At 44.4% G+C, this 24853-nt stretch overlaps 1 protein-coding gene across 1 annotated transcript in view; it reads right to left on the bottom strand.

Moving 5' to 3' along the window:
- Positions 1-23441, bottom strand: part of LOC142787001 (lysosomal aspartic protease-like) — a 50981-nt gene extending 27540 nt beyond the window's left edge. The window contains exons 1-2 of the mRNA XM_075884617.1: positions 23340-23441; positions 20060-20192 (exon numbers count right to left, since the gene is read on the bottom strand). Of these exons, the coding sequence (XP_075740732.1) occupies positions 20060-20192; positions 23340-23407 (201 nt within the window). The 5' untranslated portion in view covers positions 23408-23441. The remainder of the gene's footprint in view (positions 1-20059; positions 20193-23339) is intronic.
- Positions 23442-24853: the final 1412 nt, after the last annotated feature.

The following is a 24853-nucleotide window of genomic DNA, read 5'->3' as shown; positions in this document are numbered from 1 at the left end:
TTCATGGTTCCTATAGCCTTGAGTCGAACGCGCTTTGTGTTTGACCTCACGAGCTACTTATCCTTTCAGTTTCAAGAGTGAGTTATTCACGTCTACGGGGAAATTGAAACGAGCACATTTTTTTGCAGATAAAAAATGCGATTCAATTTCCTCAACTTTGGCCAAGCACTTGTGTAGTTTTTATGCATTTTCACGCTTTATTTGACAAAACTGTTGGATAGGGTATCTTGGAAGTTTCGTGGGTTTCAACGCTGTTACGTTCCACAAAAAGTGGGTTGACTGTAGTGCTTATGAGCTTGGGAAAGGATTGTCCGGCTATGGATGTGAAGACAAGTCATATAAGCCAGAATGTGCGGACCTATATGTGTCTGCAACAGCTTATAAGTGGGAGGCTCTGCACCAACAAGGCCTATCTTGGCTAATCGCTCACGAAAGCTATCTGTTGCGAGCCTCGTATTTGCGAAACTTGTCCGGGTACAATACAGGCCCTGTGATAAAATGCCGTGTAAACATCTCTGCAAATATGTATACACGCACGCTTGCGCCTTTTTTCCCCTTAACGCTAACGCTTATAGTTGTGCTCACATGAAACAAATACAAACGCACCCTGTATAATAATAATAATAATAATAATAATAATAATAATAATAATAATAATAATAATAATAATAGTAATAATAATAATAATAATAATAATAATAATAATATTATTATTATTATTATTATTATTATTAAAAGGTCCTTTACCTTTCATCATGCATAGGATGAGGAAGCTGGGGAGAAAAAGCTGACGAGCATATTGACTACGACCCCCCCCCCCCCGAATGTACACTTCAGCACATTTACAGATGACTGTGCCGAACACAAAAGAAAAACCAAAAACTGACTTCCAGAAAGACAAAGTGATAGGCAATAAAACAGTTTACGTAAAAAGGGCAGCGAGAAAATCCGGGAAGAGGAATTTAGGAATAGTACAATGCAATTTCATTGAAAACATCATGTAATCACACACTGCAACACTTGCTTGCTTGCTTGTTCCTTTCTTTTGTGGCTCTCACCCACTAAGGGGGATTGGCCAAGAAGCCGCTAGTTAAGGCAAGTCAATTACTTTAGATTTTCTAGACTAGAAGCATATGATTACTGTGTTTTAACTGTAAAATTAATTTGGCGCAATGTAAAAAAAAAGAAAAAAAGGGGGGGGAGAAATAATAGAGTTTGTTGAAAATCGGAGGTGGAATCGCGATATGAAATTCTCCTGAAAGTTGAATCATTGCAGTGTATCAGCTAAATAATAAGTGGTAGTGTGGCTATTAAAATTCGAGAGCTGATCGCTGACTCAGCAAGGTAATCTTTTCGTGTTATATAGGAATTCGCGGAGAGCCCCGCAGATGTTCCTGTCGCTGTGTCCCAATGAAGTGGCCCCAAAAGACATAATGTTGGGAGTATTAAGTGATATTCCTAGTTTTTTTAATAAAGTTTCGAAGCAGTTTTTTCTTTGATTTTTGAAACGGTGACATGTGATAAGAAAATGGTCGATATGTTCAGGTTCGTTACAGCTTGAGCACAGAGGGGATGGCACCAGACCAGATGTTTAAGTAGAAATTAAGAGGTGGTACACGGCAACATAATTTTGTGATTAAGACTTCCAATTTACGCGTGGGACACCATTTATTATTCCATGTGAAGTGCAGATGCGAGAAATCTGGATTCGGTATCATGATGTTTTATGAGTCTTCAAGAAGGGAAAGTTTTCTAACCTCGCTGCTGTTACATAAGCTGTAGAAGGCATGATTGGCACAATTGGAAGATCAAGAGATGTTCGCGCAAGTGTGTCAGCCATCTCGTTTATAAATATACTACGATGGCCTGGCACCCATATTATTCGCACTAGACGAATGATTTCTGGGATTAATTATTTAAAAGTTTCTAGTACTGCTGATGTCGACGAAGATGATAAAAATGAACATACGGAATACGGGTCAGACACTATCACAGCTGTCGAATGAGTCGCAGGAAGTTTACGAATAGCTAGTATAACGGCCATTAATTCCGCTTCAAATATTGGTGTATAATCTGGGAGGCGTAATGAAAATGACCAGAATAATGAGAGAGAAAAAACACCCACACCTGCCTTCTCGCCACTCATAGATGCATCTGTTGCAATTACTATATTAGTACCTGATTGAGACAGGTGTTGTTCTAATAAACCAATCAAATACTTATAGGGCAAGTGTTTAGCGTTCATGGGGAAGATATCGTCAAATGTTATTTGCACTTGGCCGATTGGTTTGACAGATGGTGGGATCTCGAATATATTAACATTTAAAGCATCTAGAAGTGTTTGAACAAATAGCACTTGTGGTTTATATACACGGGACCAATGCTCATTGAAAAAGACACCAGGCTCGGCAAAGAATACGAACTGTCGCCTTCTTAAAGAGGATTCAGAAAATTTTAAATATGTTTTTACTGTTAAAATACGAAATCTGCAAGCAAGGGTGGGTATCTGAGCTTCTTGATACAAAACATTGTTAGCTGTGAATTTTGGCACACCTAAACAACTACGTAGAGCTTCCCGCTCTAAGAGAATCAGGGGGTTTATTTTGTATGCTGGTCCACCAGAGAATAGTACACATCCAAATTTAAGAATCAGACGAACGTACATGCGATAAATCATGATCAGTGTATCTCTGCGAAGACCGGAACGGAGGCGGCCAAGCCTACTTATCATTCCAACAGCGCGTGTAGGCTTAGTTTTAATATATTCAATGTGGTCACACCAGCTCAGTTTTTGATCGTACAGTACACCTAGATATTTAATACAGTTAACCTGGGGAATTCTTTCTTGATGGTACTGAAGAGAAATAGTAACTGGTGCTTCCAATGGAAAAACTATTAGAGCACCTTTAGTTACGTTCAGGTTCATATAAATTTTCAGAAACCAGGTTTCCAATGTTGCCAAATAACACTGTAAAGTCGATTGTAGTAAATAAATATCGCTGTCAGATGCAAAGAACGCGATATCATCTGCATATACATATACTTGTACCTTATCACTCAGTGGTATTGAACTTAACAAAATGTTAAATAGCACAGGCGATAGAACAGAGCCTTGAGGAACACCTCTCGTTTGGCTATACTTCGGCGTGGAAACACCTCGTTGGAAGCAGTAAAAGTTTCTGTCTTTTAAAAATTTGTACATCATATTTGTTCTGTACTGCGGGAACGTAAGCTCTTTTAGGACATTGATAAGAATAGGATGTTCAACACTGTCATATGCCTTGGCTAAATCAAGGGTTACTAGGGCCGCATATTGTCGTCTGTGCCGAGCGAGCTTTATACGAGCCTCTAAATCAGCATGCGCCCACCATATAGAGTAACCTGGTCTAAATCCAATCTGGCACGCTATGAGTATCGCATTATCTGATATGAACTTTTTAACTCTAATGTAAAGTATTCTTTCTGTTAACTTAACCACGTGTGATGTTAAAGCGATTGGCTTAATGTTATCTATCTGCATTCCTAGTCCCTGTTTTTTAAGAAGCGGTATTATTTTTGCAAGTCTCCAGTCAGGAGGTATCCAACTATTTTGAAGTGAATAGCTGACAACGTTAAGGAGGTCTTCAGGAAAGATGTCGAATTACATTTTTAACATTTCTGAAGTGACGCCATATGGTCCTGCAACACTTGGTAACACTTGGTAAATGCAACACTTGGTAACACTTGGTAACTGCAACACTTGGTAACATATAGCCATTCACTTCTTTGCTCTCTTCTGCCACCAACACAAAAGGTCATTTTGAGCATGGATTTCCCGCAAGAATATGGAACAATATTCAGTCTGCGTGATTTGTTTGTCAGTTTTCTCCAGATTCCGACATCGAAAACGAAGATTGTGGCGTGGCCTTACGCGTAGTTGATGATTGCGTCACGTTGCCACCTCGCAGTAGTATCTTCGTGCTTGTTGAGTGTCCACGGGAGCAGTCAAATATGGGCGTCGCCGAAAGTAACCTGACGTTATTGCTTGATCGAGAAGCCGCCATTGCTCGAAGTCTTCTCCGAAATGGCCTGAGTATGTTCTTTGTTACGAACTTCAGTGGCGAATAAAAGCATTTTGCGAAACTCACAACCGTAGCTCATTTAGAGGCATTGCATAATTTGGACGCCTTCCCTTTGATTACGACGACCTCGACTGAGAGCAGCTGCGATACTGACGTGACTAGTGGCCTCATCGTCAATCGCCAGTTAAAACAACCTACGAGGGCAAGGCTTCTCAGTCGCCTCTCATCATTTAGTGACTGTTTTGCCACAACGTAGAAAGTCCGGTAGACCCTCCAATGAAGCACAGAATGATCACTAAGCCCAACGACCAACTAGTGCACCAACACGCTTACCGCGTGTCGCAGAAGTAGCAAGATGCCATCCATCATCAAGTGAAACAAATGCTCGACGACGACGTAATTCAACGACACGCCCGTTACTTCCCTTCCATGAACCTCCGTAGAAGACATTGGCAGGTTGAAATAGATAAATGGGACCGAGAAAACTAGCGTTTAATACACCTGATGGTCTTTATGAACTTAAAGTTCTCCCTTTTGGTCTGTGCTCCACTCCAGCCACATTCCAACAAATGATGGACACAGTTTTATGTGACCTGAAATGGCCCTCGTCTTCAGTGTATTTAGACGACGTAGTCGTTTTTTCTACGACCTTTGAACAGCACATCAAGCGGCTTGTGGCTGTTCTTCGGGCTATTCGCAGTGCCGTCCTGTCTTTAAAACCAGAAAAGTGTTATTTCGGATACGAGGAACTCAGATTCCTTGGCCATATTTTCAGCAGCAGTGGTGTTCATCCCGACCCTGGGAAGGATACGGCAGTGCCTTTGTTCCCGATACCGAAAACGAAGCAGGATGTACGCCACTTTTTGCGCCTTTGTGTATATTACCGCCCCTTCGTGCCAATTTTTTCGAACATCGCCGACCCTCTACAACAACTCGTCAAGGACCACGTCGCCTTCGTTTGGGGTCCCAAACAATCCGACACTTTCCGCGACCTCAACGCCAAGAAACGCCGCTGAAGTTTGGTCACTTCGACACCAAAGCTGACGCAGAAGTCCGTACTGGCGCGAGCAACCTTGGCCTCGGAGCTATTCTCGTGCAATATAAAGATGGCGTGGAACGCGTCATCGCCTACGCTAGCCGCGCGCTGTTATCAGTGGAGAAGAACTACTCGACGACTGAAAAAGAGTGTCTGGTGGTTGTACAGCCATAACGAAATTCAGGCTCCCACTTGTATGGACGCCCCTTCCAAATCTTCAGTGACTACCACTCTCTCTACTGGCTAGCGAATCTGAAAGACCCTTCGGGCCGTATCGCAAGATGGAGCCTTTGGTTACAGATGTTCGATATAATGATGGTTTCCAAGTCTGGCCAGAAACGCACTGGTTCTGACTCTGTTTCCCGCGCGCCCGTCGAGATCACTGCAGAAGACAAGAATGAAGACTTCAGCTGCCTTGCTATTCTCGCATCATTAAACGTCGCCGAGGAGGAACGCGAATACTTAGAACTGCAACCACTGATAGAATACCTTGAGGGACGTCTCCCACAACCGCCACATCAGTTTAACGCGATTTGTCATCTTTCTGTCTACGTCAAGACATCTTCTAGAAGCACAAGTTTCATCCAACGAAAACTCTTTACCTCCTCGTAGTTCCTGCTGTTCATTCCGATGATATTTTGCGTGCTTGTTACGACGAGCCATCGTCAGGGCATCTTGGCTTCCCGCGTACTCTGGCACGTATCTAGAACAAATACTACTGGCGGAAACTTACAAAAACCGCCCGGCAGTACGTCAAGGCATGCGCAGCTTGCCAGCGTCGCAAAAACCCAACGATAAAACCAGCTGGTCGGCTTCTGCCTTTGCGGCTCCCTCGCGCACCTTTTGAAAAGGTCGGGATTGCTTTACTCGGCCTATTTCCGAAGTCCACGTCTGGTAACCGCTGGATTAGAGTTGCCACTTACTACTTGACCAGATACTGCGAAACAAGTGGCCTAGCGAGCAACTGCTTTTGATGTGGCTACCTTTTTTAACAAAAACATCGTTCTCCGCCACTGTGCTCCCACTGTCGTCATCACAGGTCGTGGTACTGCTTTTACGGCATAGTTGCTCCGAGAGAGATCCTGTTGCTGAGTGGCACAATGCACTGAACAGCATCTGCGTACCACCCGCAGGATAACGGGTGAACCGAATGCCTCAACAAAACAATTGCAGATATGCTTTCGATGTATGTCGCCAAGGATCACAAGAATTGGGACGAAATTCTCCCGTATATAACCGTTGCCTACAATACAGCCCTGCAGGAAACCACCGGCACAGCTCTTTTTCGTCTGGTTTACGGCTGTGACGTAACCACAATGCTTGACACCAAACTGCAACCAACTCTGCCCGACATGATTACACAGGACGCAGATGTATTTGTTCAGGGTGCCGAAGACGCCCGGCAGCTTGCGCGCTTTCGCATTTTATCGCGGTAAAATCAAGATGCTCGCCGGTACAGCACCCACCACAGACCAGTAATATACGAACCAGGTGACCTATTATGGGTTTGGACTCCCATACGTTACCGTGGGCGCTCATAGAAATTATTATGTCAGTACTTCGGACACTACCGAGTTCTTCATCGCCTCGGGGAACTCAACTACGAAGTTGTCCCAGCAGACACATCGCACCGTTCTCGTTCACATCTCCAGGTCGAAGCCTTACTATTCGCTCTGACTGCAAGTCACGAACTTCGTCATGTGGCACTTGCCTTCAAAACAAGTGTACATTTATTTCTCGCTCTCTTTTTCATGTCCTGTTTTTCTTCTCAGTGGACACAGACATTTTAGACAACTGTTCGTTGTTTTTCCGAGCCGCGTAATTCATGCGATGCTACTTTTGCTTTTTTTTCTTTGGGGAGAGGGTAACGCCACGCTGTGGTGGCAGAATAAGACAGCGAAAAAGTGAGTGGCTGCTGCGGCTGAGTAAACAGTCGTTCACTTCGAGTTATATATATATATATATATATATATATATATATATATATATATATATATATATATATATATATATATATATATCGTAGTTTCGATTCCTGCTCACGGCTGGTCATTTTTTCACCCACTTTTCTTTCTTCTTCTTTACATTCCATTGGTTCTAATAACTTCCCCTATACATTTCTTGGCATTACTGTCTGTTAGATTTCATTAATATAGTGTCAAAACACGAAAAAACTAGCCCTTAGGCATACACTTCTTTCCCTTATTCATTAACGAGGGTCTCGTACTGGCAGACTTCGTGTCATTAGGTTGTATACGAGGAACTATTGATCAGCTGCCCGCTCGTAATAAGTTCACGTGCTACGTGACGCCACATATGCGCATAAAAATAGTGTTTCACACTCGTCGCTTGGCTTATAGATGGCGCTGACTGACACTCTTACTTCTAAATTCACATATAAACCAAAAAAGTGGATGGAGGGAAGGCCGCTGTGATAGCTCAGTGGCTAGAGCATCGAACGCATTATCTGAAGGTCGCAGGTACAATTCCTGCTCACGGCTCGTTTTTTCACCCACTTTTCTTTTTTCTTATTTACATTCCATTGGTTCCTATAACTTCCCCTATACATTCCTTGGCATTACTGTCTGTTAGATCTCATTAATATTGTGTCAAAACACAGAAAAACGAGCCCTTAGGTATACACTTTTTTCGCATATATATATATATAATTGCAGGGAATAAATTCTTGGACGCCGGTAAATAGTATAAATAAAAAGAAAACACAGGTCGAAAAAAAGAAAAGTTTCTTTACGTTTCGGCCGTGGGACCGGCATATATATATATATATATATATATATATATATATCATGAAGGCCAGACTCTAGGCCGAAACGTCGAAATAAACCACGTTGTGACCGCTCACGGAGGATCTACTAAACTATATATATATATATATATATATATATATATATATATATATATATATATATATATATATATATATATACGTTTGAAAGAGACCTGTAGAGGTTGAAAGAGGCCGTTTATTAGGTCGTGAGGGGCAGCTCAGTAGCGGCTGACTGGTTTTGAGATCTTCCTGATCCTCTTCTTCCTTTCTCGCTCCGGGTGACAAGGGTGTTCACCGTATACGCTTTTTTGTCTTCATGCATGTGCACAACATTCCTCTCCGCGCAGAGGAAGGCCGCCGGACAAGTCAGTCGAGTTGTCGTGGTGTGAACAGTTTCAGGCGGGTAACGTGAATGACTTGAGTTTTGGCAGCTCGTCGACCACATGCCGTGAGACGAGTTATTACATTGTTGACATCTGTAAATCTGTCGACAATGACAAAAAGTCCATCGTAAGTGGCCAAAAACTTTTGGCATAACCCGCGCTTGCGCATCGGATTCCACAACCACATCAGATCACCACGGCGATAAATCACTGGTCGATGGCAAATGTCATAGCGTGCCTTCGCTTTGTCTTGCGATGCCAATTTCGGTAGTCGAGCTATGCGACACGCCTCTTCAGCGAGGCAGAGAGTCTCGGCGACAGTGACGTTGTCATGATCACAGACAGGTAATATTGGGTCGATTGTGTGCCTGGGAGAACGTGCATAGAGCAAAAAGAAAGGGCTATAACCTGTAATCTCATGCTTCGCGGTGTTGAACGCGTACGTAAAGAACGGGAGTACGTCATCCCAGTTCTTGTGGTCGCATGAGACATACATAGACAACATGTCGATAATGGTGCGGTTGGTACGCTCCATCAGCCCATTAGTTTGGGGGTGGTATAGTGTCGAATGACGCAGGCGGGATTCACATAAACGGAGTAGCTCCTCCACGACATCAGCTGTGAATTGTCGTCCGCAATTGCTGATAATCAGAGGGTGGGCCGTGTCGGAGGATGAGTTACTGTATCAAAAATGACGAGACTTCACTGGCAGTTGCGGAGGGGACGGCTGCCGTCTCGCAGTAGCGTGTGTGGTAGTTGACGCAAACAATTATCCATCGGTTGCCCTTAGCCGATTTTGAAAGGGTCCCAGAAAGTCAATCCCCACTTGTTCGAAAGGTGCGCTTGGAGATGGCATCGGCTGTAGAAGACCAGCTGAACCAGTTGATGGGCGTTTGTGACACCGACATTTAATGCCGCTTGCCACATAACTCTCAACGGACTTCTGCATACCAGGCCAATAAAAGCGCTCTTTAGTCCGGTGAAGCGTCCGCGCCAAATCTAAATGTTCAGATGTAGGGTCGTCGTGCATGACACTCAGAATAACAGTTCGCAGGCTCTCCGGGACCACTAGAAGAAAACGCGCACCACTGCTGGAGAGGTTCCTTTTGAACAATAGTCCATCACGCATACTGAAACGGCGTGCACTAGTGGAAGCGGATGAAGCGGCAAATAGTGGTGATAGTTTAGCGTCCTTCCGCTGTTCTGCTCTGAAACTGGGATAGTCCGGAAACGTAGGCGAGACAGACGCTACAAGCTGGTCAAGGTCATCAGATTCACAGTCTGTTGTGCTAAGTGGCTTACGTGAAAGACAGTCCGCATCAGCATGTCGACGACCACTCTTGTAAGCGACGGTAAAACTGTATTCTTGTAGCCGGAGTGCCCAGCGCGCAAGGTGGCCACAAGGGTCACGAATGTTGACAGGCCAGCACAACGAGTGGTGGTCGGTTACGACTGTGAATGGGCGTCCGTACAGGTAAGACATAAACCGCTGAATTGCAAATAATACCGCCAGGCATTCTTGTTCTGTGAGAGTGTAGTTTTGTTCCGGCCTGCTTAGGGAGCGACTTGCGTGTGCGATGACGTGTTCGTGGTCCCCGTAACGTTGTACTAGGACGGCTCCAATACCTATGCCGCTAGCATCCGTATGAAGCTCTGTCGGAGCAGAAGGACTGAAGTGCTGAAAGACGGGTCGTGACGTCACCAAAAACTTTAATCGACGAAATGAAGAATCGCACTCTGGAGTCCACACAAAGGAATTGTGCTTTCGTAAGAGGCATGTGAGAGGATACGCAACGTCGGCAAACTTCGAAATAAAGCTGCTGAAGTACGAACAAAGCCACAGGAAACTACGAAGCTCCTTGACGGAACGCGGCGCATTGAAAGCCTCAACTGCTGCTGTCTTCTGGGGGTCAAGGTGGATGCCAACCTTGTCATAGAGATGCCCGAGCACAAGTGTCTGGCGGTCTCCGAAGTGGCGTTTCTTCGAGTTTAAAACTAGGCCAGCGTTTCGGATGCAGTTTAAAACAGTATCCAGACGAGAGTTGTGTTCACTGAACGTGCGGCCAAAGATGACGACGTCATTGAGGTAGCACATGCAGATGTTCCACTTCAAGCCACGCAGAATGTTGTCCATAAACCTCTCGAACGTTGCCGGTGCATTGCCCAGTCCAAATGGCATCACGTTGAATTCAAAGAGCCCATCAGGGGTTACAAAGGCAGTCTTCTCCTTGTCCTCTGGGTGCATCGAAATTTGCCAATAACCGGCTCTAAGTCTACGGAGGAAAAAAAAGAGGTCGAAGGTAAGCAGTCTATTGCGTCCTCTATACGGGGCAGTGGGTATACGTCCTTTTTAGTCACGGCATTCAGTCGGCGATAGTCGACGCAAAATCTTCAAGATCCATCTTTCTTCTTAACAAGAATTACCGATACTGCCCACGGACTGGCTGACTCTTGTACCACTCCCTTTTGCATCATTTCGTGCACTTGGTTGCTAATAATTTGTCTTTCTGACGGGGAAACATGATATGGGTGTTGGTGAATCAGACTTGCCGCCCCAGTGTGTATGGTATGGCGCGTTCGAGACAGGGCGATAGAGATTACTTTGCCCTTCTGCACAAAGTCAAATACCGAAACGTGCTTCAATAGCACATTCAATCAATTTCGGCGCTCGCTTGAGCTAAGCGACTTATTTATCGTTGCCATAAGCGCCCCGTCCAAATTGTGACCACCAGTTCCGTCACGTTCTTCCGGTACGTCTGTGAGCTCGACCACTGATAAGGTCGTGTGTTCTTTGCTGACCGAAGCTAATTTCAAACCATTGGGTAGTGTCACGGGCTCAGAGGAACAGTTTACAGTCCATAGACTAGTTATTCCGCCATCGATTGACACCACACAATGAGGAACACTCACATTCTTCTTCACGCAAATTATGTGCATTGGTTCTACGCTCGCATCGAAGCTGTCTGAATCCGCGCCGCGACAAACAACAGGAACACGTACAGTAGACAACGCAGGTATGAACGTATAGCCACAGACACACAGCGTAGTTTGGTCATCCACTGGAGTTTTCAGAAGTTCTGACGGCATCTGGCCACTCACAAAGACTTTCCCCATGCGACAGTCTACAGTGGCACCACATTCTCGCAAGAAGTCCATGCCGAGAATGATCTCATGTGTCGACCGAGGAATAATCGCAAACTCTGTCGTTATCATAAGGCCCCCCAAAAATACTTCAGCACTACACACACCAATAGTGCGCAACGGCTCTCTACTCACTCCACATAACGTCGAAGTTTCATCCCAGGTAAAAACAACTCTCCGCCCTAACACGTCTTTAAAGGAAGCACTCATCACGGAAATCGTTGCACATGTGTCCAGCAAGGCCATCACAGGCACATAATCCACCAAAACACAGACTTTGTTTTTAAACATACATATAGTAGGTGTTTCTGTCAGTGGCACGTTTCCAGCGACCTCACCCCCATTGGCCGCGCTGGCTAGTTTTCCGGTGGCGAAGAGGGCGCTTTGCGACGCAGCGGTGAAGGATAACGATGAGGACTAGCTCGCGTTGGGGGCGTTAAACTCCTGTTAGATGCCGGGGAGTGGTTGCGGAAGTTGCTGGGAAGTTGCTGGGTACACCGCAGGAATAGCAGACCGGCCGAGGTCGAAACGTGGTCGCTCGTCGATGAATAGAGCGTCATCATTTGCTCTTGTGTGACGGATGTACTGGTCGGGTACGTCGTACCGAGACGTCGGGTGTCGAGGAGGCATGCGCGGAGAGCGTCGCTCATACCACGCCGCGGGAAATCTGGTTGTCATCCTTGACTGTGGGGCTGGGCTGTACTCCACAGTTGCCGCGCTCATCGTCGGTTGCCATGGGGTCAAAGGAGGCACATCCATAGCCTCACGTGGCAGACACAACTCGGCATGGTCAGCTGTCGAATACGACATTTCTCGGTGGGACAGTTCTTTACGAACAATCTGTGAATGGTAGAAAAGAGGTCGAGGCCAGGATTCATGTCCACACTGGCAATAGTTGTAACGTTAGCCAGCTGACCAAACTTGGGCGCAATTCGACGCATTTGAGCGTTTCAAACGTTCGGCAATGCTGAATGACGTCGGACACAGAACTGAGGCTTTCTTTTCCAATGTAAAAATTATACACGTCCTCAGCAATCCCTTTAGGCAGATGCCCAACTTTGTCCTCTTCCGACGTGGTAGCACAGACCACCTTGCACAGCCTTAACACTTCTTTTATGTAAGTGGTGCATGTCTCACCTGATAGCTGTGCCCATTGAGACAGTGTTTGCTCAGCCCGCTTTTTTCGTGCAACCGAGTCGCCGAAACATGCCCTGAGCTCTTCAACAAAAAGATCCCACGTCATGAGTGCGTCCTCGTGGTTCTCGTACCATACCAGTGCGGTGTCGGTCAGGGAGAACACTACGTTGGCTAGCATAGCGGCTGCATCCCAACCGTTGGACTTGCCCACACGTTTGTACTTGGTGAGCCAGGCGTCCACATCTTCTTCGGTTTTTCCTTCGAAGAGCGGTGGAACTCGATAGTAAGGAAGCGGACCAGACGATGCCGTCCTGGAAATGCCTGCTTCTTCGGGCATGTCGAAGTCACTCACGGCAGATGGTGGGATACCGGCAAGTTGAAGGCTGTGTCGAAGCTGTGGCAGTGATCGTTCCGTAGTTTAAGCGCTTACCCAGCTCCTCCACCACTCTGTTACGTTTGAAAGAGACCGGTAGAGGTTGAAAGGGGCCGTTTATTATGTCGTGAGGGGCAGCTCAGAAGCGGCCGACTGGTTAGAGATCCTCCTGATCCTCTTCTTCCGTTCTCGCTCCGGGCGACAAGTGCGTTCACCGTATACGCTTCTTTCTCTTCGTGCATGTGCGCAACAATATACATATATATATATATATATATATATATATATATATATATATATATATATATATATATATATATATATATATATATATATATATTCTTAACTAGAAGAACTAGTGTTTTAAGTTATCAGCAGTAAACGAGCCAACGTATGCAGTATAATTAGAAAAAACCATTTTGCTAAAAATGGTGTAATAATCAAGTGTAGCGGATGCGGAACATGTTCTCGACTTGAATGATCCACAGGAGTGATTGGCAAGTCACAGCTGCGTTAGCGTTAAGGTAGTAGTACCTCTAACAACATCGGAAACGGGTACCTGGCCGGGTGCAGTGCCAGCAGTACCAGGGTTGAAGCCGTGGAGATTCTCATGCCGCTCCATGGAAGGTCGAGTTCGTAGTTCAGGGACACCAGTAAATGTAACATTCTGAGACGCGGTTTCGAAAACGCAGCGTGGTTTATTCCGCCACCGTTGCCACAACCTCTTGTTTCTATTTTGGAGACTACACACAGCCAGTTCATGTCCCAAGTTTGTCGTGTTAGAAGAAGAAAAAAAGTACGCCACACAAGTGCTTGATTATCAAGGGAGAAGCAATTTTAAAACTATGAATACAATTACCGTCAAAATATAAAAAAACGTACGCAGATTTATTTGTAGATAATCTTTGCGGTGCTATACTTTTGTTGCTAAGCGGGTTAAGTGATTCTGGAAGCTTGTGTTTAAGCATTTGGGTCCCACAATTTGTTCGACATAACGGTACTTTCCAAGTCTCTGGATGGCGCACTGAATATATTTGTATCCTCCTTTCTAAACAGGGTAATTGTGCTAAGAAATGGCCGTTAGCTTTAACTTCTGATTTGTATGCTATGGAGAGGTGGTAGGAGTATAGAGAGAAAATGCGTAGAATATAATGCCTATTGAATAGCAATGCTGAATGGTGGTAAAGCCTAACTACCTGTTGCAGTGTTTACCTACGTGAACAATGCAGCAATCTACATCATATGTCAAGCTCCTGAGATTTGATCACTGTATTTATTCGAATAAGTAGTAGGCAGTGCAATTAAAACAATCTATTTTCCTTATTTATATGACGTAAGGGTGTCCGCCAAAATGTATTTAAAATATTTATTTGATAAGGTTTGACATCCCACAACCACAAAATGAATATGAGAGGCGCTGTAGTAGAGAGCTCCGCAAATTGCAAGCACCTAGGTTTCTTTAAAGTGCAACTAAATTTAAGTACTAGGCATTGGGCAATTTAGAATCCATCAAAAAGGCGGGCTTCTGCAGGCGCGATCCGATACCGCAACCTGTGGGTTAGCATTTGAGCCCTATAGTGAAACGTCCAATATGGCGGGCCTGCCTAAATACTTAAATTTCACACGGCGTGTTAGTGCTAACTTCGATTGTAATTGTGCCTTATGGACGCGCGTTTAATCTACAAGATTAAACGCGCGCAAGCAAAATACATTACAGCTTTTCTCCTTCAGATAGAATGTCAGTGAACTTGAATATATATTGCTTCATCAGAGAGGTAGTTCTACTTCGCCAGTTACAAAAGTAAAGGTATTTAAACTGAGGGCAAACTATGTTTGCGTTCATTTGCCAGCGTACTTACTAAGTATTACAGCTGAACTCCTAAAAGGAAAAGGCAGGTCATGTACTGTCAATACATTAATATCTAACGTGTCCACCAATGTCTAAAGCAAGTGGAGTTCTTCAATATAGTTAGTCACTGTATTTTATTGTTCACGTCTTTTCTTTGTAAGCTGAACGCTCTTCTTTTCTAGGTTGCTCTTTTCGTGCTTCAACGTCAAAGAACTGATGAGAACTGGGCGCCATTCATTGGTTCTTTCTCGTTTTATGCTTTGTGTAACCGTAAGCTGTACACGTTAATATATAACGTGTACCAAATGTCCAAAGCATGCCGAGTCTTTCAATATAGTAAGCCACTGTATTGCTTAATTTACGTGTTTTCCTTGTTAATTTATAGCTCCACTTTTTTTAGGTCGCACGTTTAGTGCTTCAACGTGAGCTTATTCTTTATCGTTTGATACTTTGTGTAACCATAAGCTGTATTACCTAACCACATCAGCAAAACCTGGCTGCTCGAGTTTTAAGGAACACTGAGTTCCAGTTTTCCATTAAACATTTTGTGAAGAGCAAATTCTTTTTTAGCGATGGGGCTTCTGCCAACTTCTTGGACGAGGTCAGAAAGAAATGACACGCCGCTGGGTCGTGCCTTGCTGCTCTCGTCCAAGTAGCCGGCTTCCATCCCCTTGCTATGTGCAACCAATGATCTTAAATTCATTATTTTTCGCTTTGTTTCACATTTGCTTAAGAAAACTCACCGCTGCCACTTCCTGGAGACCTCTAGGTTAGCCCCAGGAAAGGAATTGCACGTGTTTGCTGACATATATCACGCTGGCAAATGATGCCTTCAAGCCCTCGTGAAGTGAATGAACAGTTCCCTTTTTGTGTACGTGTCGTTTCCTTTGTGGAAGTATGTTAATGGGTATACCTCTATAATGAATCACCTTTTTCCCCGCTCACCCCCACCACCCAAAAGTATCGGTGCCAAACGCAACTATAAGACTGCTACGGACGCGAATCATAAAGGTGTCGTCCGATTGGGGCGCTGATAGAACGTTTGCAGGATTAAGTTAGGGCAGCCAGGGAAAAATGCGTTCTTCTGAAGTATGGCGTTAGAACCTACGGATTAAAGGATTTAAGGACAGACAGAGCTCCAGGATAGGTGAGCGTGTTTTCTGAGACGAAGCGTTCACCGTTGTTTTAAACGTTGGCCCTAAAATAAGCAATCGCTGTACCCATGCTAGAATTCAATGATAAATTTGAAGTGTACTTTTGGGAACGCTTTCGGACAGTTGAGTGGGGTTGATTGCAAACCCAGCGCAAGCAATAAACATGAAAGGCAGCATTGTACTTATAATGTTTCGAAGAAATGTTTTAATCAGTTCTTTAAACTCAGATGAACGCTCTTTGAACGCCTGTGCATGGACAACAGCTATAGCACTTACAGAATGTAATAAGAAGAACTGGTGATGAAAGGTGTAAGGCGATGAACTGGGTGTAAGGCGATGAAAATAAAGCTTCAGAAAGAAGTGTGGGTATGTCTTGTATCCGTCCATTTTACAGTGATAGCTGTTATGAGATCACAGCTGCCATTTTTTTTGCGCCGTAGTCTCCCATCATGGCCGCTGCTGACGTTTATCTCCAAAAGTAGACAAAGTATAAAAATAAAGAAAAAATATTTCAGAGGTAATGTCTTTCTAACCTAGGCCCTATGCTTAGGTTCCTATTTGTTCTGCTACTCTGTAGAGAGTGGGAAAAAAGTCACAGCTTTGCCACAAAGGCGATGCAATGAATGCGATAGCAACAAATTGGAAGGTCACGTGCAGAATGGCAAGCAGATCGAAACGTGCACCGCGTTTCTAATGCACAGATAACGCACGAAACGTACTCACAGGTACAGATGAACCCAAATAAGCGTGTCAATTCTTACTTCACGTGCCTGAAAAGCGCGCTCTTTTTGCTAACGGAGACTGCACAATGGCAGTGACCTTTGTGCGCCCGATAACCACAACAGCATTGTTGCGGTGAAAACTTCAGGACAGCCAAGACAGAAGATGCTCCCAACCAAGAGATAAGGGCGCGTGGGCGTTCAAGGGCTTTACAACCACCTACTCCTCTCCGCGAGGCAAAGTACGCGTGGGAGATAAGAGCACGCGCCCCAGCGGGCTCACTGGGCCATATTGCTGGTAAGGCTGAAAACACGATAGTTCCCTTCCGAGGTGCCACTCACACGTGGTAAATGGTAGTCATATATAGCTTGCCTTTTGACCGCGGAAACACGTGCTTCCCCGTAGCTCAGTGGTTAACGCCTCACATACACGACTCGGAGATTGCACGTTCGATTCCACGCGCCAGGTTCTTTTTCTGGATTTTTTTCTTTCTTGTATTTACATATATCGTTACGTATACATATACGGTACATGACATCGACGTTGACGTTGGCGGCGAAATCCAGCTGAGAGTGCCCATATAAATGCTATCGCAATGATAGGGATCTACGCCACTTCTTGGAAAGGCTTTGCAAATTCAACTTTTGCAGGCTTCATGTTTTCTAGAAATTGAAGTTTACAATCAATTTAAGTTTAATAGAGCATTTTAGAAAATTAAGATAACAGCTAGGAGTCACACAGTCCAAATTGCGTAACGAGTGAGTCGTTAAATGTTTCCAACCCATCACGAAATGCTTAGCCATAATAATTTATTCCTGGACGTAGACCTCTGCCCCCCTCCACACAGTAAACTAAACAGAACTCAGGAAATTACGCTAGGACCCTTACAAACAAGAGCCTACCCAAACGCAATGTTACTTAACAATATTATTCTGTAGTTTTGTATTCCTACAACATGCGACAAATGCCACAACACAATAGATCTCTTTAATACGCGCTGGCGTGGCCCCGCGTTACGCAGCTACAAGGAAAAAACTTAGGAGTGGTGGGACACAGCTGTGCTCAGTGCGCCTTTTTGGGGGCGGTTACGGGCAGTCCAACGGGCCCGCAAAGCGGCTGGAAGGATAGATGTCTCGGTTGTAGCGCGGGAGCAGCCCGATTTGAGCTTGGACACTAGTACAACGTATTACACTTTAACGAAGTTCTTTCATCCATAATCCACCCTCAATTCTTCATCGTTATCAGCCACAGCATCAAGAAACTGCACGTGCCCTACAGGTGTGTAGCGGTTTCCACGCTTCTCCGAAGATGGAATAATCTGAAAATGATGCTTCGTTCACAGATATTATGATGTTTTATCGCATAATAGCTGCCATCAAACAAAGTGTACGGCATTAGCTGGCCAAGGAGTGTTTAAAATGGCTCTATTGGGGTAGGGTGCTCAACGCCTTTCACAAATCATGAGGTCGTGAAAAAAACAACAGGTTTAGATAACTTTCTAAATGATAGAATAGACTACAGAAGGCAGGAGGGGGGGGTCATAGTCTATCAACTATAAAGGGGTGCTCATTTCGCTATAGCTTAAACCCGGGAATGTGATTCGGGATTTTAGATCACGTCCTCCGGTTGTTGAAAACCAGTAGAGCCCTGAATGAACGGCTCCACTGGTCCAGTTTCAATTTCACTTTGTTTATTTGACATATATATGCATTATTCACAGTGTGAAATTTCTCTACAAGGCAAACAAAAAAAAATCACAGCATATCCACAGAGTAAATGATGACTGGTGGGGCGAAGCCTTCGTCAGTCCGTCAGTGCTTTCGTCCACCCATTCGTTCTTGCTTCCGTCTGTCCATGCGTCCATCCATCCGTGTGACCGTCGGTGCGTCAGTCCGTCTGCGTGTCCCTCCATGCGTCCGTCCATATATCCGTTCTTCCGTCTGACCACCCGTCCGTTCATGCGGCCCTCCCTCAGACTCCCTCTGTCTGTCCGTTCGTCAGTCCGTCCGTCCATCTGTATGTCGATTCGTACGTATGTCGGTCCGAACGTCTCTTTAGTGAACACTCCAAGTACAGCCATCTCACATCTTTTCATCATGTATTCATCATATAAAACTGGAGCCATCCAGCGGACATTCTAGGGACCGCTGTTTCGGGTATGTGCCACCGGTGGCTACATACACCAACGGAGGGTGGACAGACGCACACCCTAAGAAGCTTAGCCCTAAAATGAGACCTGCATGTCACCTGACGAGGCCTTTACACCGGGCTTACATGTCTGACAGCAAGGGCAAAACCAGTGAAATCAGGTGCATTGTAAAAAAATTCACTGCTGATTGCGCAGTATGCAAAAAAGGTCAAAAATAAAAAAAGGACACTTTGACACAAAATTGGGCAATAACTGAAACAAACTATATCAGTGCAAATAACAATCTTTGCAGATGGAGCACGTTAAACATAAAGTGGAAGGTAATTATAAGCATGTTATGAGACATCACAGAAAAAAACAGTTATAAATTTGGAAGAAACATTAGGAATATTTTAAGACATACATAAGTTTTCATCGACTAGTTTGATTAGGGATGGGTATAGATTGCCCAACAAAAGTATTTCATAATCTATAATATCAGTACTGTAGCTGATCCTTGGTCTTGGTCCAGTCAATGGAATAGCACTCAAGTCTTATGGCGCTTGTTTTGTTTTATAATTGTTTTAGAAGGTGGTATAAGTGTGTTTCTTTCCCGGAAAATTATTGTTCGAAGAAAATATTTATACAACTGTGGGACTGGTAGTACGTTTAGTGTTTCCTCTTGAATTCCTCTTTCCCTTCCCTGAAATTAAGCTTGTTATTCTTCTTCCAGCTTTCGCTGTGACTACGTGTGCTGGGCTGCGCACTGCGTATTGGTGAACGCGCAATGTCACAATGTGACATTGCACATTGACCACTGACACAAGGTTGCGATATTTCGTTCTGTAAGACTTACACTTTCCCGAACTACTTTTTTCAAGAACTTCAAAGAATGGAAGCACCTCCTAGCTTTGGGTGGAAATTAACTTTGAGTGCTTTCAAGGCTGCTTTTTTGCACTAGTTATACATATTTTATTTCGCTTTGTGACTTTTCACTCCTATGACTTACCCGCATTGCTTTTTTTTTTGGGGGGGGGGGGTAGGCGCGTCTTTTCGGTGCAGTTACACGGCTTTAATGAAAGGTTATCGTATCTCTTGTAACCACGTGATAAAGTGTTGTTTGTGGTTACAACGCATAGAGTGTAACCACGACAGTGCGACCAATCTTGTCTAACACGAATCACCGCAGAAAATAATCATGACCCTTGAAGTGGGCGTTGTTTTTTCCGCGTTCTTTTGGAAACGTACATGAACTTTAATATGTCACCTGGTTACGTTTCGGAACTCACATCGATGTAGTTCTTGAGGGGCTCCGGAATGGGTCCGTTGGCAGGGCTTAACGACCAATCATGAGTGAAGTCTAGTGGCCAGCCGAATTCTTGGTGCTGTTGCCTGATGCTTTTCATCTTGTGCAGCGGGACCCTGCCAGAATGTTGAGGGAGTCGCGTTTTAAAAGAATAGACTCAGGGACTAATTGCTGGCGAATAATTCAGAACAGCAGCGCAAAGAAGCACACGCACGGCGGCAGATCAAGATGGGACCCAGCGCCAGATAGCGCAGTGTCCCGTCTTGGTTGGTCGCCGCCTGTTTGCTTCTCTGCGCTACTCTTCTGAGTCATGTTTCATTTACTGTAATCATCGTAATTAGCTTGCAGGAAAGCAGAGGATATTATTTATGAGTGACAAAACACCCACGGAATGGCTACCGTTTTGTCAGTGTTAAGATAGTTTTTGGGGTCTAACTTCCCAAAACTACCATATCATTTTGAGAGACAACGCTGTGGAGGGCTGCGGAAACTTCTACCACGTGTGGTTTTTTGCTGTGCGCCTAAATCTAAGAATGTGGGCCTTGAGCGTTATCGCCTACACTGTTAATTCGGTCGGAATTCTCGGAATTCGAACCCCGGACTTTCGGCTTAGCAGATGATCACCATAAACACTAGACACCACAGCGTGGATCATATAGCCAGTGAATTATTTGTTCTACTACTCTTAGACGGTTTAAATAGTGAGTGTTAGGAATTTGTTTTATAGAAATTGCATTGGCGTTGAACGAAGCAAAGAAAGTCATTTGAAAAGCATAAAAATTATCAAGGTATATCCGATGCTGTGGTTTCCTGGTATTGTCTAGATAGCAGGATAACGATTTTTGCTGCTCCTGCCGGATGTCTCATTTCATTGGGGCACACGATAAAGCACATGATTTTGGAATGGCGTGGACTCGTGTTGATCATTGAGCAGTGCTACCGACAGTGCTACGAACAGTATGAAATGCTGAGAACACGGGGGGGGGGCATTTTGCTTCCCGTAGCGTGTCAGCAACCACTGTGCTTTTTCCGGAGTATGAACTACATGATTGCTTTAGGTATTACATTGCATTTAAACCAGGTAAACCGCTTGCTTGGTGGAGTATTTAGCCTATGTGCTCATACACTCTGGCTGTCCAACATATCCGGACTTGTTGAATCTGCTGACTGCTTGCCAACGAGTACTTTTTACGTTAGAACTGCAATACAGAAGAAAAAAGAGGCCTCTCACTAGCATAGTTCCACCTTAATTTTTTGTTGAAAAATTCTTTCTCTATGTATTTTTTCGCGTATCATTAGGGCGTATTGCAACTAAGCAACCGCTCTTAACTGATGTCAACCTGGGCAACTTGGGCACAGCTTAACGCTCTACAACCATCATCGCCTTCATCATCATCATCAGCCTCACTATGCCCACTGCAGAAAAAAAAAGCCTCTCCCGTGATCCGTGAATCAACCTGGTCTTGTACTTTCTGCTGCCACGTTATGCTGCGAACTTTTTAATTTCGTCGGCCCAGGTAACTTTTTGTCTGCCCCTCGTGCGTTTTGCCTTCTCGGGGAATTTAGTCAGTTACCCTAGACGACCAGTGGTTATCCTGCTTACGCGTTGCGTGCCTGGCCAGTGTCCATTTCTTCTTTATTTGAACTATGATATCCCTAACCCTGGTTAGTTCCCTGACCCAATCTGCACTCTTCTTGTTTCCTAAGGTTATGCTTAACATTTTCCTTTGCATCGCTCGCTGCGTCGTGCTGAATCTAAGCTGAACTATCTTTACAACCGTCCAGATTTTTTCTCCGCAGCGAAGTACCGGCACGATACAGCTGTTATACACCTTCCTCTTCAAGGTTAGTAATAGATTACCATACATAATTTGCGAATGCTTGCCGAATGTGATCCACCCGTCCTTATTCATTTAGTTATTTCCCTCTCATGATTAGGCTCCGCGGTGACTACCTGTCCTAAGTAGGCATAATCTCTTACAATTTCCAGCGTCTCATCACACATCGCCAATCGCTGTTTTCTTTTGAGACTGTTGCGCATGACCTCAGTCTTATGCATATTCATTTTGAGAATTGCTCTTCTGCTTTCCGTTTCCATTTCAGTAATCATGAGCTGTGATTCGTCCCCTTGGTTACCCATTAATGCAAAGTCATCATTGAATCACACGTTACTAAAATACTCTTCAATAACTTTTATCTTTAACTCTTCCAAATCTAGGGCCCTGACAGCCTCCTGTAAACACGCAGGGAATAGCATTGTAGGGATAGTATGTCCCTGCCTTACACCTTTCTATATTTGAATTATATCGTTTTCTTTACGGAGAACTATGGTGGGGTGATTCTGCTGTAGATTCCTTCTAGTATGTTTATGTAGAGCTCATCGATGGCCTGATTCCGTAGTGCCTGCATAACTGCTGATGTCCATCATCACTCAATCACTCCCACATTTTACATTACCATTACTCTTCACTCATGCCATTTTCTTGTAGACGAAGAATACGACTGCATTATATGTGAAAGATGTAGGCACTTGCAGTGCAATTTCAGTTCTTTACCAGTTTTCTCGACCATTTCTCTGCGTCTCTCTTCCTCTAATATCATTTTCCCGCAGGTACTGAGTAAGCTCTTACTGCGAACACATATAAAGTTTAAATACTCGGTTTACTCTGCCTGTGTATCTATGCCCTTCCATGTGCTGTCATCATAGACCACATGTGTCAGTCATGACCTATTATGAACTTCAGCAGCGCTCCAAAATGGCCGCACATCGCCTACCACTGGTGAGCTATCAGACCTCGTGTTCATAGCTACGGGTCTTCAATGGGTCTGATGAACTAAGCAATGTACAATTATGGAGTTAGGTGTCGCGTTACTTATACTGCTTCACGCATACCTTGGGTTGCCTTAGCGTTTTGCACAATATGTACCGCTACCTTTGATATATTCGCTGTGAGACTGATAGTGACGCGCAAGCATACTGAATGAAGTCGACTGCAATCAATACCCCGACAAGAAAAATGTTTAGCTTTTCTACCGACAGGAGAGATAGGTTTTGAATAACGAAATGAAGTGTTGGCGTTTCTTGCTAGAAAATGATCTGTGAAAACCTCACCCCACTCAAGTTTTCCTGAATATTGATTCTAAGTGGAATACACAGAATAGCAAAAATATAAGGACGCATTATTTTCAATGCGTTGGGCACCCAGTGGCAACTTAACATCTTGGCAAGGAATGTTCTTCTTTCTGACCGGGTATTGTCTCACCTTATCAATGCCGACGAGGCTCCAAAGAGCCCGATGCAGACACCCAGAGTAAGCAGCCTTCGTATCATCCTGCTCACATGTGCTCAACGTAGTACGGTGAGCAATATACTTCGGAAAAATCGGCCTGCTTATCTGTCTTTTAAGGGAGCCGACCGCTAGATAAACCCGTCACGTGAATGGCGGTGCTGCAGTTATCTTCGCCTCGCAGCTCTCTATTTCGCCTTCGTTCTGATTTTTTAGTTCTGAGAACGGCGCAGCAAGGTGGGGGAGTTCAGTAACATATATCGTGGCAATCATGTGAACATTCTACGTCGGTAAAGAGCCCGGATTTTTACACTCCACAAAATAAGGCGAAATATGGAAAGCGTTACAAAGTGAGAACAACGAGGGAAATGGATCATTTTGAAGCTTACGCCTGATATATTGGTTGATATGTCTCACTCAAATGCGTGATAGCGCTGCGCGTCGCCACTGTCCACAAACAGTTATACGTCATTCTTTGTCGTTTCAGAATGGTGGACACCGAGAAGAAATTCAAACTTCTCACACGAATAATGTAGAACAATATACATTGTACCAGCTCGCCTATTTTCTATAGAAATTTGGTTATTGAGACAGCGTCAGTAGACTCAGAGCACCATGCTGTGTGCTGAACATTTTTGTTGGTGTGCTATACCTATATTGTTTGAGTTATTTACAGAATTTCATCTATCCATCCATCCATTTAATGTGACACAAAATGCTAGTCGGAACGTTTTGGTCAATTTTTGACAATCCGGCAATGACACGGTTAGGCATGGTAATTTGTTTATATTTCTACAGGCCAAGTTTTGCACGTATTCATACAACATCTAATATTATGTGGGGTTTCGATTCCCCAAAACCCCACATGCTTATGAGAGATGCCGTAGTGGCGGGCTTCAGAAATTTTTGACGTGCACAGATATCGCAGTCAACGGGCCTCTACCGTTTGGCCTCCATCGTAATGCTACGGCCGCGGTGGGGATCGAGCTCACGACGTTTGGGTGAGTAGCGGAGCATCTTTTTGCAGGGAGGCTGTCTGCGCGGATAATCAGTCTCCCTCTCGTGCCCCTCTCCAAACTCGATGAAGTTCCAATGGGCAGATTTTGATTGATATGTGGAGTTTACCGTCCCAAAACCACCATTTGATTATGAGAGGCGCCGTAGGGGATGGCTGTGAAAATTTCGACCACCTGGAGTTTTTTGACGTGCCCCCAAATCTGAGCACATGAACCTACAACACTTCCGCCTCCATTGGAAAGTGCGCCGATTTTTAAAGTCATTCTATGAGTGTCTGGCAGAGAAAGCGCTTGCTTAAACCGAAACAGTTCATGGTGTTCACAACTAAATTTTTTGTTAGCGATTCGTGTGAAAATCTTGTAGCGAATGCCGCTGAGCAGAGGCCCAAATAAAGACAGGAGTTTTCTTATGCGTTTGACTAAAGAACCAAAGAGAAAATCTATTCGGTGTGGCATTTTCAGCGTACACTTGAA

The sequence above is a fragment of the Rhipicephalus microplus genome, unplaced genomic scaffold (assembly GCF_043290135.1).
Source record: "Rhipicephalus microplus isolate Deutch F79 unplaced genomic scaffold, USDA_Rmic scaffold_41, whole genome shotgun sequence".
In the NCBI taxonomy this organism is placed as follows: Eukaryota; Metazoa; Arthropoda; class Arachnida; order Ixodida; family Ixodidae; genus Rhipicephalus; species Rhipicephalus microplus.
This window is presented reverse-complemented; position numbering and strand designations above follow the sequence as displayed.